The sequence below is a fragment of the Physeter macrocephalus genome, chromosome 20 (assembly GCF_002837175.3).
Source record: "Physeter macrocephalus isolate SW-GA chromosome 20, ASM283717v5, whole genome shotgun sequence".
Taxonomy (NCBI): Eukaryota; Metazoa; Chordata; class Mammalia; order Artiodactyla; family Physeteridae; genus Physeter; species Physeter macrocephalus.
In genome coordinates, this window is record NC_041233.1 from 18,443,827 (window position 1) to 18,459,370 (window position 15,544).

At 38.0% G+C, this 15,544-nt stretch overlaps 1 protein-coding gene across 9 annotated transcripts in view; it reads right to left on the minus strand.

Annotated features, from left to right (window-relative positions):
• Nucleotides 1–14,317: 14,317 nt before the first annotated feature.
• Nucleotides 14,318–15,544, minus strand: part of CTNNA3 (catenin alpha 3) — a 1,750,900-nt gene continuing 1,749,673 nt past the window's right edge. For all 9 annotated transcript variants that reach the window (XM_028481840.2, XM_028481834.2, XM_028481839.2 and 6 more), the window contains one exon: nt 14,318–15,367. In XM_028481840.2, the coding sequence (XP_028337641.1) occupies nt 15,080–15,367 (288 nt within the window). In that variant the 3' untranslated portion in view covers nt 14,318–15,079. The remainder of the gene's footprint in view (nt 15,368–15,544) is intronic.

Sequence of the window (15,544 nt, forward strand, 5' to 3'; positions counted from 1 at the left end):
GGGAGGATCCCACATGCCGCAGAGCGGCTGGGCCCGTGAGCCATGGCCGCTGAGCCTGCGCGTCCGGAGCCTGTGCTCCGCAACGGGAGAGGCCACAGCGGTGAGAGGCCCGCGTACCACAAAAAAAAAAAAAAAAAATGAAACAAAGCAACCTGCAGCTATAAAACAAAAGACGACCTCTTTATTGAGCCCATGGTACCTGTGGTTGAGCCATAATAATGGGAAAAGTTATGACAAAGGAGACAAGACTATACAGTGGAGAAAAGATAGCCTCTTCAATAAGTGGTGCTGGAAAACTGGACAGCTACATGTAAAAGAAAGAAATTAGAACACTCCCTAACACCATACACAAAAATAAACTCAAAATGGATTAAAGACCTAAATGTAAGGCCAGACACTATAAAAGTCTTAGAGGAAAGCATAGGCAGAACCCTCTTTGACATAAACCACAGCAAGATCTTTTTTGATCCACCTCCTAGAGTAATGAAAATTAAAACAAAAATAAACGGGACCTAATGAAACTTAAAAGCTTTTGTACAGCAAAGGGGATCATAAACAAGATGAAAAGACAGCCCTCAGAATGGGAGAAAATATTTGCAAATGAAGCAACTGACAAAGCATTAATCTTCAAAATATATAAGCAGGTCATACAGCTCAATATCAAAAAAACAAACTACCCAATCAAAAAATGGGCGGAAGACCTAAATAGACATTTCTCCAGAGAAGACATACAGATGGCCAACAAACACATGAAAAGATGCTCAACATCACTATTAGAGAAATGTAAATCAAAACTACAATGAGGTATCTATCACCTCACACCAGTCAGAATGGCCATCATCAAAAAATCTACAAACAATAAACGCTGGAGAGGGTGTGGAGAAAAGGGAACCCTCTTGCACTGTTGGTGGGAACGTAAATTGATACTCGACAGAGGAATGGATAAAGAAGATGTGGTATACATATACAGTGGAATATTACTCAGCCATAAAAAGGAATGAAATAGGGTCATTCGTAGAGACGTGGATGGACCTAGAGAGTGTCATACAGAGTGAAGTAAGTCAGAGAAAAGCAAATGTCATAATAATGCATATATGTGGAATCTAGAAAAATGGTATAGATCTTAGTTGCAAAGCAGAAATAGAGACACAGACGTAGAGAACAAATGTGTGGATATGAAGGGGGAAAGGGGTGGGGTAGGAGGAATTGGGAGACTGGGATTGACACATATACATTATTGATATTATGTATAAAATGGACAGCTGATGGGAACATGCTGTGTAGCACAGGGAACTCACCTAGTGTGCTATGGTAACCTAAATGGGAGGGAAGTCCAAAAGGGAGGGGATATCTGTATGTGTATAGCTGATTCATTTTGTTGTGCAGTGGAGGCTAACACAACATTGTAAAGCAGCCATACTCCAATAAAAATTAATTTAAAAAATAATGGGAAAACTTAATGGATGTATAGAGCTTTCTATATATAAAGCATTGTTTTAAGTGCTTTTATATAACTTGTTTAATTCTTTTACAAATCTAAGCAATAAGTACCCAATTTACAGATGAGGTAACATAGGTACAGAGATATTAAATAATTCAAACTTGGGTTGTCACACTCAAAGTTCTCGCTTCTAACCATTGTACAGCCCTTCCTCAGAGTCCCTGTGGGGAAAGCATCTGTCACACCTGATCGTCTTCCTGTCTACTCCAGTGAAAGCCCATCCAGGATAGACCCTCTAACCAGGTACTAACCAGATATCTATGAGCTATTTGATATCTTCACTTTAGTAATCAATAGAGATCATACATACACAGATGGTGTGTGTGTGTGTGTGTGTGTATACATATGTATATGTATATATGAACTAATGGAGATTTTAATATCTGTGTATAGAAATGATATTTTACATATATGATGGATGTTATATATAGAAGGATTATATGTATATAAATGGAGCTTATTATGTATATATATATATGTAATTACAGATTTCCTGCATCTTCTCTTCCTCCTCCTCCTTCTCTCTCGTCTCTTTTCCTCTAAAATACCTCATAATAAATGACAAAGCAGCCGTTCCCTTTTGGACCTCCCATTGTAAATTCTTCCTAAGGATGAATAACTCGACCTCGAATTCCTCCTGTAATGTGTTACTTTCACAGAGGGACTGGAAATCCCATTTCTAACCCACCTGTGAGAGGAAGAGCCCTTGTGCAGGGGTGAGATGGGGAGACAGTTTAGACAGGACAGAGCCCTGAGCAGAGGAGGGGGTCCAAAGCGGAGGCTGTGACTCACACAGACAATTTGTAGCTGAGGAGTTGTGCCTTCTATTTGGTTTGAAGTATTTCCGTCATATTCGATAAAATGGATGGCAGAAATAGAAGCCCATGTACTTTGTCCATTTGTAAGAATGCAGCCTAGGGTTATACTCTCCCTCCCTCCCAGGAGGAGAATGTGTCAAGTTGGCATGAGGGCCAGTGGCCTGGGGCTGGAACAGGGGCTCAGCAGTGGCTGAGCTTCCTTTAGGAGGGCAGCCACGGAGCCGGGCTCTTGCCTTGCTGGCCCTTTGGGGAATCGTGAGGGCAGGATTTGTCTTGTCCCTTCATTGTCCCCCCCCACCATTTCCACCTAGAACCTGGCTACGTCTCTGACTTCTTCTCCCCGCAAACCAACCTGCACGTTCTCCACTAGCCTGCTTTCGCACGCTGTGCGCGGGGGCCCCGGCCCACAGACAGGAGCTTTGCACCTACTGTTAACTCTGTTTTCAACGCTCTTCCCATCCCACTTCACCTGGTGAAACTCTACTTATTCCTTTGATTTCAGCTTAAGGCTCACTTCCTCAGACCAGCCTTTCCCGATTGTCCTAATTCTGCCAAAAGCCCTTCATTTTAGGCTCATGGCACCTGTGTGTCTCTTCTGTGGCCATTGTCAAAGATACAGTTTTACACTTTTGGACCCATTATTTAATTAACTCCTATTGTCTCTGCTAATCTTTAAATCCTTGATGAAGAAAGATTGTTTTTACTGACCAGTACCTAGTCATCCCTAGTACCTAGAAAAATATCCAACCCACGGGTATACTATATCTGTTGGCTGAATTAATATGTCAGCTACTCTCTGCCATTCCCTGGCATGCTTATGCTTTCCTGCTCCAGGCTTTTCTTTCTCCCTGGTCCTCCTGTAAAGAAACTTTCAGAAGTCTGTTTTATGTGTGTTTAATCTTGAAGCTTATAAATTGTATATATAATAATAATGGTTAAATTTTATATTGTGTTTATCTTGTGCCAGGCATCCTTCCAAAGTATTTTACTTACATTCATTCATTCAATACTCATAACAGTCCTGTGTGGTAGGTTCTATCTCATTTCATTGAATATGAGGGACATTGACTGTAAAACACATCATTGTTTTGTCAGTCGAACTCTGAAACGTCATCTGTCTCTTACAAATGAGAATTTCAGGATAATGAAAGGTTTAACAACTTGCCCAAGAAAGGCCGGTGCTAAAAATGATGGAGCCATGGTGCAGATGGGGTAAGGCAATGCCAGAGGCCATGCTTTTCACCATGGGGCCATCTTGCCACACAAAGAGTCACACATCTGGGTTGTTTCTGCATTTCTTAAATCAGATACAGCCATCCCAGCAGGTCTTAGAGGCCACGTGAAGTCACAGGATAAACACGGTGCCACCTACTTGACTATCACTATTTGACAGGAAAATGTTAAATTGCCTTTATAGTAAAATATACTTTATTAAAGTAAACAAGGATATATTAAATAGTAGAATGCAAATGTATCCATGTTTTAGATAGAACTTATAACCTGTGATTGTTTATGTTTGATGCTTTATAGTTTATTTTGAAAATACTCTTTTAATTCCTAATGCTATCATTTCACCCAGGCACTTGTTTATATCACAAAGGATTATTGCAACTGATTTTTCCTATTCACTTTCCTTACTCTGAATACCAACCCTGCATTTCACTGTCTAACTAGTCATCTTATAACTCTCTCTGCTTGTATTAGAGAACTTGTTTGCTAGGAGATATGAGTATTGTCCCCATTTACAGATTAAAGCCTTAGCACCTTTGCCTGACATTGAGATCCTCTGTGATTTAACCCATTCGTGTCTTTCTGAGCTCCTATCCTAATGGGGCCATCTAGAACTCTTCGCTTCAGCCAGTTGACCCCCATGTGTGACGTTCTCATTCCTGTCTTTGTGCCTTGGGTCATGTCCATCCTCCTCGAATGTTATCTTTCTTCATCCTGCTAAACCATACTCTCCTATTAAAACCTCTATAAAGGTCCCCCTTGAGTCCTGAAACTTGCATTGCTTTCTTGCACCCTGGGTGAGATTGCCACGAGCTGCATTTTTATTTCCCTTCCTCTGCTGTTTACTTTAATTAACTTGAGTCGATGTCTTGATTCCAAAATATTCATGCTTCTTTCTATCACCCATAGCACCTTTGCATATAACAGTCCCTCAAGAAATATTTTTGACTGTTGAATAAACAAATGAGTGAGAAACAGCCCATGGCTTTTCCTCATCAGTGACTTTCATTTATCTAAGGCGGCAGTGATGGTTTTGGAAGAGTAACAGGGAGAATTAGGAGCTTTCAAATCCTGTCCTTGACACTAGTTACTGTCTCTGTAAACTTGAGGATTACCAAACTCTCAGAATTTCAGATTAGATGGTTCAGAGAGGGCCCAAATCACAGATCCGTGGAGTTCTGGATTCATTCATTTGAAATAAACTCATTCATGAATTCACTCCTTCCTTCCAAAAATATCAATTGAACTACTCCTATGTCAATCACTGTGCTATAGCATTGGAGAAACAGAATGGACACAATATTATCATTGCTTCCAAGAGTTTATAGTATAATAGAGCTGAGGAGTGCAAACGTTTCTCTGGCATCAGGGGCTGTTACAGCATGCAGGTCTTCTTCTTTCAAATTTAGCCCTCAGAGCAATAAGCCTCAAAGTGACTGCCACAAAATGGATGAGCCTGGTGGATAGGAGATGCTATGAGCCCTTCACGGAAGGATGGAGACATTCCAGAACCCAGCTGTGGATTCCCGGCACTGTCACAGAGGCTTCCTCTGAAGTCAAGTAAAAGGAAACAACAACAACAAACCTATTAGTTCTCTGCCCACATCTGCTCTGAATCAGTGCCTGCAGAGGGCATCCCACCAAGTGAGGGAGATCTGTGTTGCAGAGGACAGCTCACTGTGTTCCTTGGGGTTTGTCCTTTCCATTGTTACAAAGGGTGATGTGTCGACTTCATCAGCACACCTAACATTCTGTCACCACCACAAACTAGAAGGGGTAATGAGAAGGCAGGAAAAGTGCCAGGGACAAGGGGATTTCTTCAACTGTCTGTGGTGCTCAGAGTAGCAGATCAGGCCTCCAGGATCCTCAGGGACAAAAGGCAATTTAGCACAAACCTGGGTGTGATTTACTCTCCCCAAGTCTCTCCCTTTGCCATTGCCCTTGGCTTTGACATTTCCTGTTGACTTCATGAGAATTCCTTTCTCTGGGCCCATACCTCAGGAATCTCTCTTCCAAAACCGGGGGATTTAGACAGAACAGGGGGCCAGTTACTTGACAAGGAAGTACAGCAGCTTTTCCCTCACAAGCCACAGGATTTTGGACATGTGGTGGCTGGACGTTACATCTGTGAGTTACTGCTCCTGGATGGAATGTTTAATGGTGTTGCCCAGGAAGTCTCAGGGCATCAGCTCAGCCTCCGGGCAGAAGTAGACTCTTCTTGCCAAGCGTGCTTTTAGTTCCACTTCCACCCCCAGAGCGAGCATGACGGCAGATCAAGGTGGAGAGAATGCTGCTGCCAGAGCAAAGATGGGCTCCTGGGGCCCAAGACAGTCTGACACAGGAAGGCAACCCCTAGCTAGCATGTTCATTAACAAGGAGGTGGCCCATGTCTAGCAGAACTGAATGAGGGCAGTCATGGTTTTTCATAGGAATTAAGTGATAAATACTCTAAACTTACAGACTACGTTTGAAGAAAGTGCAGAAACTGACTGAGCCTTAGCAATAAGCGCCTGGAGCAGTGGGAGCGCTGAAGGGGGAAAATGATGTCCCAGAACAGACAACAATGGTGTATGAACACTGGAAGGGTATCCAGAGACTATCTCCATGAGGTTCATGCTGAAAAAGATGATCACCAGCGTGCAGATGAGGAAGCGAAGACGGATGTTCAGAATCTATTAATATTCAGATGCAGAAACATCAGTAGAGCCAATGGTATTCCATGTCCACCCTGTTGTATGTGTTCAGTCTTAGAAAAATTATTGGTTCTTTTCATAAAGTCCTAAGCTAGAGAACATTTCTTGAACTACAGAGACATTATTTAAAAAACCTAATGTCCATATTGAACAAAAAAATGCCATTTAAACTGAAAATTTAATTCTATCACATATGGTCTCTGTTACTTGTGTTCATACGGTGGTTTGTGAAAGTACCCTCCCAAATTGTAGTATGTATAATTGAAAGAGAGTAGGAATGAAGGTAATACCTAGACTAGTGGTTAGACTACTTAGCAATTCATTACCTTCCCTTTTTTGTTCCCACTCAAGACACATACCGCCAAAGATAAACACCAAATGCATAAACAGTTCTTTCAGTTTTATTGCTTTAACATACATAGTTTAATTATCAGTTGAGCAAATTATTAACAAACTATAGTGACATGAGTTGAAATAAATATTGTTTCAAATAATACTGCATAATTTCAAAACAAACCCAGTGTTACATGCGTGAAAAAATTGAGAACACAATGAAAAAAAAATTTGATTCAGTTAAGCACAAAAGGCATGCAGAATCCCAAACAAGGAATATCTGACCTTCTATGTCAGTGTCGTGAGGGTATTAAAGAGCTTTATCTATTCCTGGATAAATAATTCATTTTTATTGATTGGTGAAATTGACTTTAAGGATAAATAATGACCAGAAAGCTCTACAAGTGCTTTAGCCAAAGTTTATCTATGGCCAAACCATAAACGTACTTTGAATTGGCAGTTACTATAGTGGGTGCTTCACTCAGCCCTATTCTGCCTTCTGCACAGCAGGGTGAGGTGTAGAAGCAAGGTACTGATAGTTTGAAACACCTCAAATGCCACTAAACTTAAGTTCTCAAGATATTGCTACAATAAACGTGACTATTATCAACTGCTTGCTTTTATTTAATCTCAGACTGTCAACTTAAATCTGCCTTCACCCTGATTTACAATGTGCATGTTACCTTTGGAAATGTCACTAAGTTTAAAATGTCAAAGTTGTTGCCTGTAAAAGTACATAAGGTAAAGTAATTGAATTTTTTTTTTTTTTTTTTTTTGCCAAGTCAGTATGGAACTAAAACATAATCAAAGTGGAAAGCAGGGGCATCTGGAAATCTTTCACTGGAGGTTTTAATTCATATTTAATCACCGGAAAACTTGCTCAAGAAAATTTTGTTTTAAAGTCCCAACTATTAGGTACTAAATTGGGCATAATATATGTCTACTTCTGTTTTCAGGGAGTTGTTAGTCATGGATATCAAAGAAAAATTATTATGCTGTCATTCAGGTCCAATGAAATTTTCTTTGGAGGAATTTTACCACTCAAGGACAATTTTCAAAATCAGTCAGAAGCACAGCTTAACCCTGCAAGACAGTTGCTGAAATTCTCATATTTATATCTCGTTGTATACCAGCACATAAAAATAGAGAGTTATAATGGTATAAGATTCAGCAAGCAATGGAATACTATCTCTACAGTATTTTCAAAATTAATTTTATGTTTAAAGCTTAAGGAAGAAGAAAAGTTCTGTGTAACTGAGAGTGTGAACTAACCTCTCAGAGTTGCCCCTTTGCTTTATGAATAAACACTCCAATCCAGATTTGATGTTAGAAGCCCAGACTTGTCAGTCTTAGCTAGACTATCACTGAATATCACAGAGAGGTTCAGATAATTCATAAAGATGGGAAACTGATGGACCTGTTGAGGGCTGGCCTGGGACTACATAATACATGCTTGTCTGAATAGAAAAAGTGATCTGCTGGCTTTGAACTATTGATATAATTATTGAAAGGGGGCTTTAAGATGTTTAGAGATGCTACATATCTTTAAGACCAAATACCCAGAACAAAAAATAAGCATTCGTCTTGAAAATGCAAAGGAAAGAAAACTTTAGAACTAAAAAATACCTCATTTGGAATGGAAACACAGGACATAAGTAGAATTAGTATTCTGCTAATACCATTTAAGTGGCTATTGTATATCTCTTACATTGAAGAGATTTTTAGAGATGGTTGTTAGAAATCTGAGCCTCTTTCAGAAAGAGTTTCCCTCCAGAGCTTCCTTTTATGACAGTTGGGACCAGGCACCATCATGACTGCCAGGTACCCAAAATTGAAGACCCCAAATAAATACATTCCCAGCTTAAGGCAACATTTCTGGCTCCACTTTAAGAAAGATCAGAAAGTCATTTAACTACCTCAGGCCTGAGATAGGGAGGTCTATCCAGCAACATGGGCAACAGGGAGAGTCTAGACTTCAGTTGTCTTTAGGAAGAAGGACCATGTAAAGTTAAAGGACCAAATTTGCTTACAGTCAGACACATACTGTATACATTGTTAGCTCTATAAAGAAGGAAACATACATTTCCTATGGTTCAGTCAGTGTGGAATACAAAGAAACTTTAGCTTATTTCAATAATCCTTGGCCCATCCTCCCTGGGATATATAACCTTAAACACACATTACCAGTAAAGAAGGAAAGAAATGGTGTCAACAAATTGTTTTCACCAATCAATGCTAAAGATGGATTTTAAACAGGCATTTCCATGGAAGATTTCACCTCTGTGGAAGTGAAAGTAATTTGGTAAGTGTTTTCAGATCATGTAGATGAAATATTCACTCATATATCTGATATTTTTATTCAATTATTAGAGGTTATAACATTCAGCTAATTACTTATGTACCTGCTTTTTATTTGCTTTGAGTGATGTAGGTATGGATTTATATACCATATATATAAAAGTTTTGATCCTTTTACATAGGAAGCACATTTGAAATGTGCATCTCATTTTCAACTAAAATATCCAATCCTATTTTCCAGGAAATCTGGATGGTGCGGTGGCTAAAAGTTCAGACTCTAGAATGCAACCAAATTTTAAGGCCAGTGAGTTTTCGAGTAAGATCTGTATCCTTAGTTTCTTTTTCTAAGGAATAGAGCTGATAATGTTTATCCCCTAGGGTTATTGAAAAAATTAAATAAGGTAATAGCATTCAACACAGAGTCTGCCCATAAGGGCAAGAATCATTGTTTGTTTTGTTATCTGGTATATCCTAAGAACCTGGAGCAGTGCCTGGAACATCAAAGTTGCTCAACAAATATTTGTTAAATATATAATATCCCGATTAACTCTGATACTGGGGAGAATTTCACCCATCAACATACTAAACAATTGGCTGAATTTCGGTTTCTCATCTTGCAAACAATAACACTAAATGATCCTAAAAAATTGTATAGTTTGTCCTCTGCCCTGCCATGACTTCACGCAAACTGCCAAAGATAAGTGCCCTATCCTATCCTTAAAATCTTCCTCAGGAGAAGGCTGCCTAATCTTCACAGAACTCAAAACTCTTCCTCTCTCTGGTATAAAAGTTACCTGCTTTTGCAACTGCCTCTCTTATTCCCTCCTCTACCTCTGTCACTTTCTTACCCACTTTCTTTTAGAACTGCTCTGTATTTACTGCTTTTTTTTCCCCTCCAATTTGTTAAATTCATTTTGAAGGTCATTCCTTGGGTTTTGTTCTCCTAAACCAGTGGGGACTGTTGGATTCCAGAAGCCAGCCTGCAGCCATGAAACATCTCATCCCAGGATCTACATAAAGGCCAGCCCTACAAACCATCTATTGTCTGTAGGTGGGATTCTGATAAGGTTGGGTTCCATTTGGAAGCGGTTCTCTCAATTAGTATTATCTTCTTTTGAAGTGTTCAGGAATAAGTCCTATCTATCTTGGTAGGGGAAGAAAATTCACATGTAAAATGATTAATATAGGAAATTATTCTTTCTTTTGCTTTAACAGAAAATGTTTCTTGTTCATGTAAATTAGTAAAAATGGCCAAAAAATGCATTAAAAATTTTAATCCTTCTCTCAGATGTCTAGGATAGCGTTAAAACCTTGATTACAACATGTTTAGTTGCATACACCTGGTTTTAGTAACATCCACATTTTTCTATCCTAATAGACCCAAAGAACCAAAATGAAAACTTTAAACTACTTTGTGTGTAGACTCTTCTGTCATTAGGCCTGGCTTGTTTATTTGGCAGTAACATGAAAAATATTTACTAATATTAAAGATATTATAATGATAGGGAAAGAGAGTTATGACAAAAAATGCTATAGGGTTTTTGTCCGATTAAGTGTTATTTTCTGGTATGTGACATATAAATGAAAATGATAAATAAATATAAATTTTTCAGGTTGCAGACATTTTTCTAGTTGACTTAAAAAGAATTATTAAAATAATACAGAAGTTACAGTCTTTTAACTGGATGCCCCTAAATTTTCTGATGAAGTCAAACAGAAGTATTTCTGACTTTCCAAAAAGAAAAATGGCTGTTTGATACCTAAATATGCAATAAGCAGACTGTCTTAACAAAAGACAGGCTGACAAAAGAAAGTACAGATTTTACTCAACTTGATATTCTGGTGCTTGCTTTGCTAACCTAGAGAATTACTTACAATGCAGGTGAAACAGGCTGGCAGCTCTGCAAGGAGCTCACTAGAGAAAGGTAAATATCACCAGGAAAAGTCTCGATCTCACTCTACTCATCCTACCACTGTACAGAAATACGTATCCATGGGAACCACAGTCCCTAGCATGGAAGTGTTCATTTGACACTTAAGACACATAAGACACATAAGAATGTTTTCTGGAATAGAAAAAAAAAGAAAAAAGATAATGGCATTGGGAATTAAAATTAATAATTTTAACTAGAATGCTACAGAATGTATTAATCAGTTGATATGAGGGATGGTCTCCTAAGGGGATGAGAGGTGAGCGAGAGAGATTTTGGTGCATGGACTAAGAGGAAAGGACATTATTTGGGGGTAATTGATTGGTATGAGCAGGCCTGCTGCATCATTCTGGTAGCAAACTGTCAGCAGTTTATAGGAAGATACGGAGCTCAGGGATGGTGAGATGAAAAGACCCCCCTGAATGTGAAGGTGTACGAAGTCACTGGAAATACTTTCTCTGTTGTCAGACATTAGTCTTTTCAGTCACTCATTAAATTTGAGGAGCACTAATTATTAGGTTTGAGGCCCAGATTGGGCACTTAACTGGGTGTTCACAATTTTAAATAGCTTGCTTTACTGTGACTTGAAAACTGACCTCTCTGAAGATGTTAGGTATGCAAGGATGTCAGCCTGACGAAGTGGGCCTTTCTGCAGAGTTGTGGAGGTACTCACCCCTCATACAGAAGGAATTTTATGGGGAACGTATATGTTATATTAATACTGATAAATTCAGAGATTTGCAAAGACCAGAAGGCAATTTGAAGAATATTGTATTTTCTAATACATTCACAGTTTTCGTTCATGTCATAAGACAAGCAGAAAGGGAATAATTAACAAATTTCCTTAGAAGTTTAGTGTTTGAATTTTTTTCCAGACTCATTCATTTAGTCCATTACAAAGAAGGAAATATTTTAAGCCATTAATTTCCACTTGTGATAAGTAAAAGGGAAAGATTTATATCTATCACCTTTCCTATTTAATGAAAACCTTCCAGTTTTTCTAACTAAAAAATCTTGAGTGGATTATGATTTCACAGATATTTTCTAACCTATCATTCTGATTTCAGTCTAATGTTTGCCAGTGAGGCTGGTGGCTAACCAGGACGGAACTGCTGTCCTTCAAAGGTGATATAAACCCTCTCCTCCCTCCTAAAGATTTTTTTCCTTCATAAATTAACATAACTCAATTTCACTAAAAGAGAAAGGTGAGTTTCGATTAGCAAGATAAAGCAAAAGTATCAGTAGAAGAAGCACCAATCTCTGTGATGCAATTTCAAAAGATGCATAGATGGGCCACCAAGTAATCACTCTCATTAAGAAATTTCTGTCATTCCCCTGCCAGAAGAAGGGCTTAGTTATAAATATATACACCACCTTCGTACTTACTGATTAGATTCATTTGACTGTTTTATAATGTGAGGATTTGTTAATATATTTGCTGCTAATTTTTCTTCTAAGTATTATACTATTAGCGGGTTTGAATTGAATTAAATCCTGAAATGCTGCCCACTGCAGGAATTGAGTCAGGTGGCCAGATGTCCTTCTCAGCTCTGTACATCTTGTTCTCATTGCACCTTTGATTATTGCACCAGACTTTACTCCTGGGACATTCTCCAAGTTTTTTTTTAATTAAGTTTTGCTTAATTATAGTTGTTTGCTTTGAGCTAAGCTGGAAATCCCTCTACTTTGAAGAGGAGGACTTGTTCACATCTCATTTTTAAAGAGTCATTTTCTTAAGACAGATACAGAAGTTATTTGATAAGTGTATAATTTCAAATTAGTTATGTTCTTTTGGCATCCAGTGCTGCATTCTAAACTCTAACCTGTGGAAAGCTGATGTAGAATTAAACAGACATTAGATTTTGTAAATGAGACTCATGATTCTTGAGCATGTGGCTTTAGGAACTAAGATATACTAGTAGTTTGGTAATTTTTTAAAAAATTATTTTCTCAACGAAATTATAAATTCATACTTCTACCTGAGAAAAGGAAGTGTCATAGATGTAACTCTTGTAATGTCTACTCTTAGAAAATGATGGTAGCATGTCAACAAAAGAAATTCCCTGTTTTGCCTCAGTTAGCTAGCTAGTTCTGGACAATATAATTATCTGGATTCTCTAATTCCTTTCTGCACTGCCTTTTCTTTTATGGAGTGGACTCTGTCCAGAATAATATTGATCGTGGGCCAGTGCATACTGCAAGACAGGCAGGAGCTTATTGCTTTCACTCTTAGAAAGTGTATGTATCAATACTTAGCCCAGGTAACCTAGCATTTTGGAAGAATATAACATAGTACAATGAAAAGTTTACATTTTCCCCATAATTTATTAACATATTGACCAATTAAATCCCTTTCCCATACCATTTTGTTCAAGATACCACACACATCATGCTCTCCACCTTTATGCCTTCTTATGTTTCACACATTCTTTTACCCAAACTGGCCCTCCTGACATCAACTGATGTTGCATGTTTAAACTTTACCTAGTCAAACTAAGATGACATGGTTGTTGAAACAATTCATGGATGGAAATGTTTTACAAAGTGAAGTTACAATTTTGGTATAATTTTTGATAAAGTAGAATAGGAAATTCATGTTTAAAATCCTGTGAATGGGAACTCTATGCATGAGCAAAGGTAAAACTGAAACTTAACTCCTCCAGAGACAGACAGAGAGAAAGAAGTAGAAAGAGAGAGGCAATGCACTAGACTCTGAAACTACTATAAAGTCCATTATGAACTCAATTCGGGATGAGCACAGTGACTGCAGTTATAAAATGACCTCAGTGACTTTTATTTTACAAAATGTTATTAAAGTCACTCCAGCTTCATTGCCACTAATTCTACTTCAGAGTTCAGTGGTACAATTCACACACATTTTTTTGAGTTATAGTTTACTCAATGACAAAATGTTTTTCAAACTGGCTTTTTCCTTTTAATTACACTTGCAAGGTGATACAAATGGAGTCATGCAGAACTCCTTGCATTTCTGTTATCAGTCATAACTCGCTTGGGGATAGAGTTAAATGCCCATATCCCCAATGGATGGTAAACTCTTCCTCCATATATGTAGTATTCTGGTGGGCCTTTTTAAATCCAGAACTCAACGTGCAGAACTGCTGAACACAGTGGAGTCCTGAAATGCACATTTGTGGCATGAAAGCTCATTGTAAACTTTATAATGTTAATAAATTGTTTCATAAATAATTAAGGCGGACCTTGAAAATCCAGAAAGTAACATGATTGCTCAAGCTTGGTTAGTTTCTGATGGACATTAGCCCCATCAGTTGACAGTTGTTACAAATATCTAGAGATTGAATTTTTTTTTTTTTTTCCTGTAGAAGAAATCACACATGTCTGTCAGGTTACATCAGATAAAGGAAGTATGCAGATTAAATGGGAAAGTATTTTATGAAATCTTTTGTTTCCACTGAAAACCAAGTCAAGAGCTCATATCATTATTTTAATTCAAAATGAAAAGGGTGAGTATACTGTAAACTCTTCCTCCATATATGTAGTATTCTGGTGGGCCTTTTTAAATCCAGAACTCAACGTGCAGAACTGCTGAACACAGTGGAGTCCTGAAATGCACATTTGTGGCATGAAAGCTCATTGTAAACTTTATAATGTTAATAAATTGTTTCATAAATAATTAAGGCGGACCTTGAAAATCCAGAAAGTAACATGATTGCTCAAGCTTGGTTAGTTTCTGATGGACATTAGCCCCATCAGTTGACAGTTGTTACAAATATCTAGAGATTGAATTTTTTTTTTTTTTTCCTGTAGAAGAAATCACACATGTCTGTCAGGTTACATCAGATAAAGGAAGTATGCAGATTAAATGGGAAAGTATTTTATGAAATCTTTTGTTTCCACTGAAAACCAAGTCAAGAGCTCATATCATTATTTTAATTCAAAATGAAAAGGGTGAGTATACTTAAGCTGTTACAGATGAACAGGACTCATTTGAGTCTCCTGTGTTCATTTAGTAATGAATATAAGATATTTTTTGTGCTGGGAAAGGCTGAATGACACCTGAAGATTTCATTCATTCAACAAGCATCTGTTGATTACTTATTAGGTGCTGGCCATACAGAAATGACAATGGCATGATCCCAAATATATGTTGCTCGTGTTGGTTAGGCTTTCAATGTTTTACATTATTTGTGGGTTAAATTCTAAGTTAGTGAACTTACAGAACTAATCAAGTGTAAAAATAAAGCAGTGTGTTTAGCCAGGACTTTGTAATATAAACACTAGAGTAGAATAGTGGTTTCAGTAGATATGTCTTCCTCTAAATTCACTCATCACTTGCACTGGGTGGATTTTTTTCTTTGCTGAGCCTCGTCTGACAGCTGCATAAGTTTCCTCTGGTTTCTCTCTTTTAATCAAGGGTTTTTTGGCAGGAGCCTTCATTCTCCACATAACAACTGGGTGCCGGGGCCCAGCAGGACTCTGAATTCGGATGATCTTGGTTGAGGCAATGTAAGACATTTTCACTGTTTGCACTACAGCATTCATTAAATTTTTGGCTGCTTGGATCAGGGAGGTGACACTGTCCAACTGTAGGAAAAAAAACAAAAAACAAACTGTTATTCAGAGAGTGTAATCAGGAATTTAAAGAGATTTAATGTTACAGAAAATGAAATGTGCCACTTTGTTTTTATCCCAGAAACGAATGAGTTATTCCTCATTTTATATACCTATGTAAATTATTACATCAGTCTATTTTTAATCATT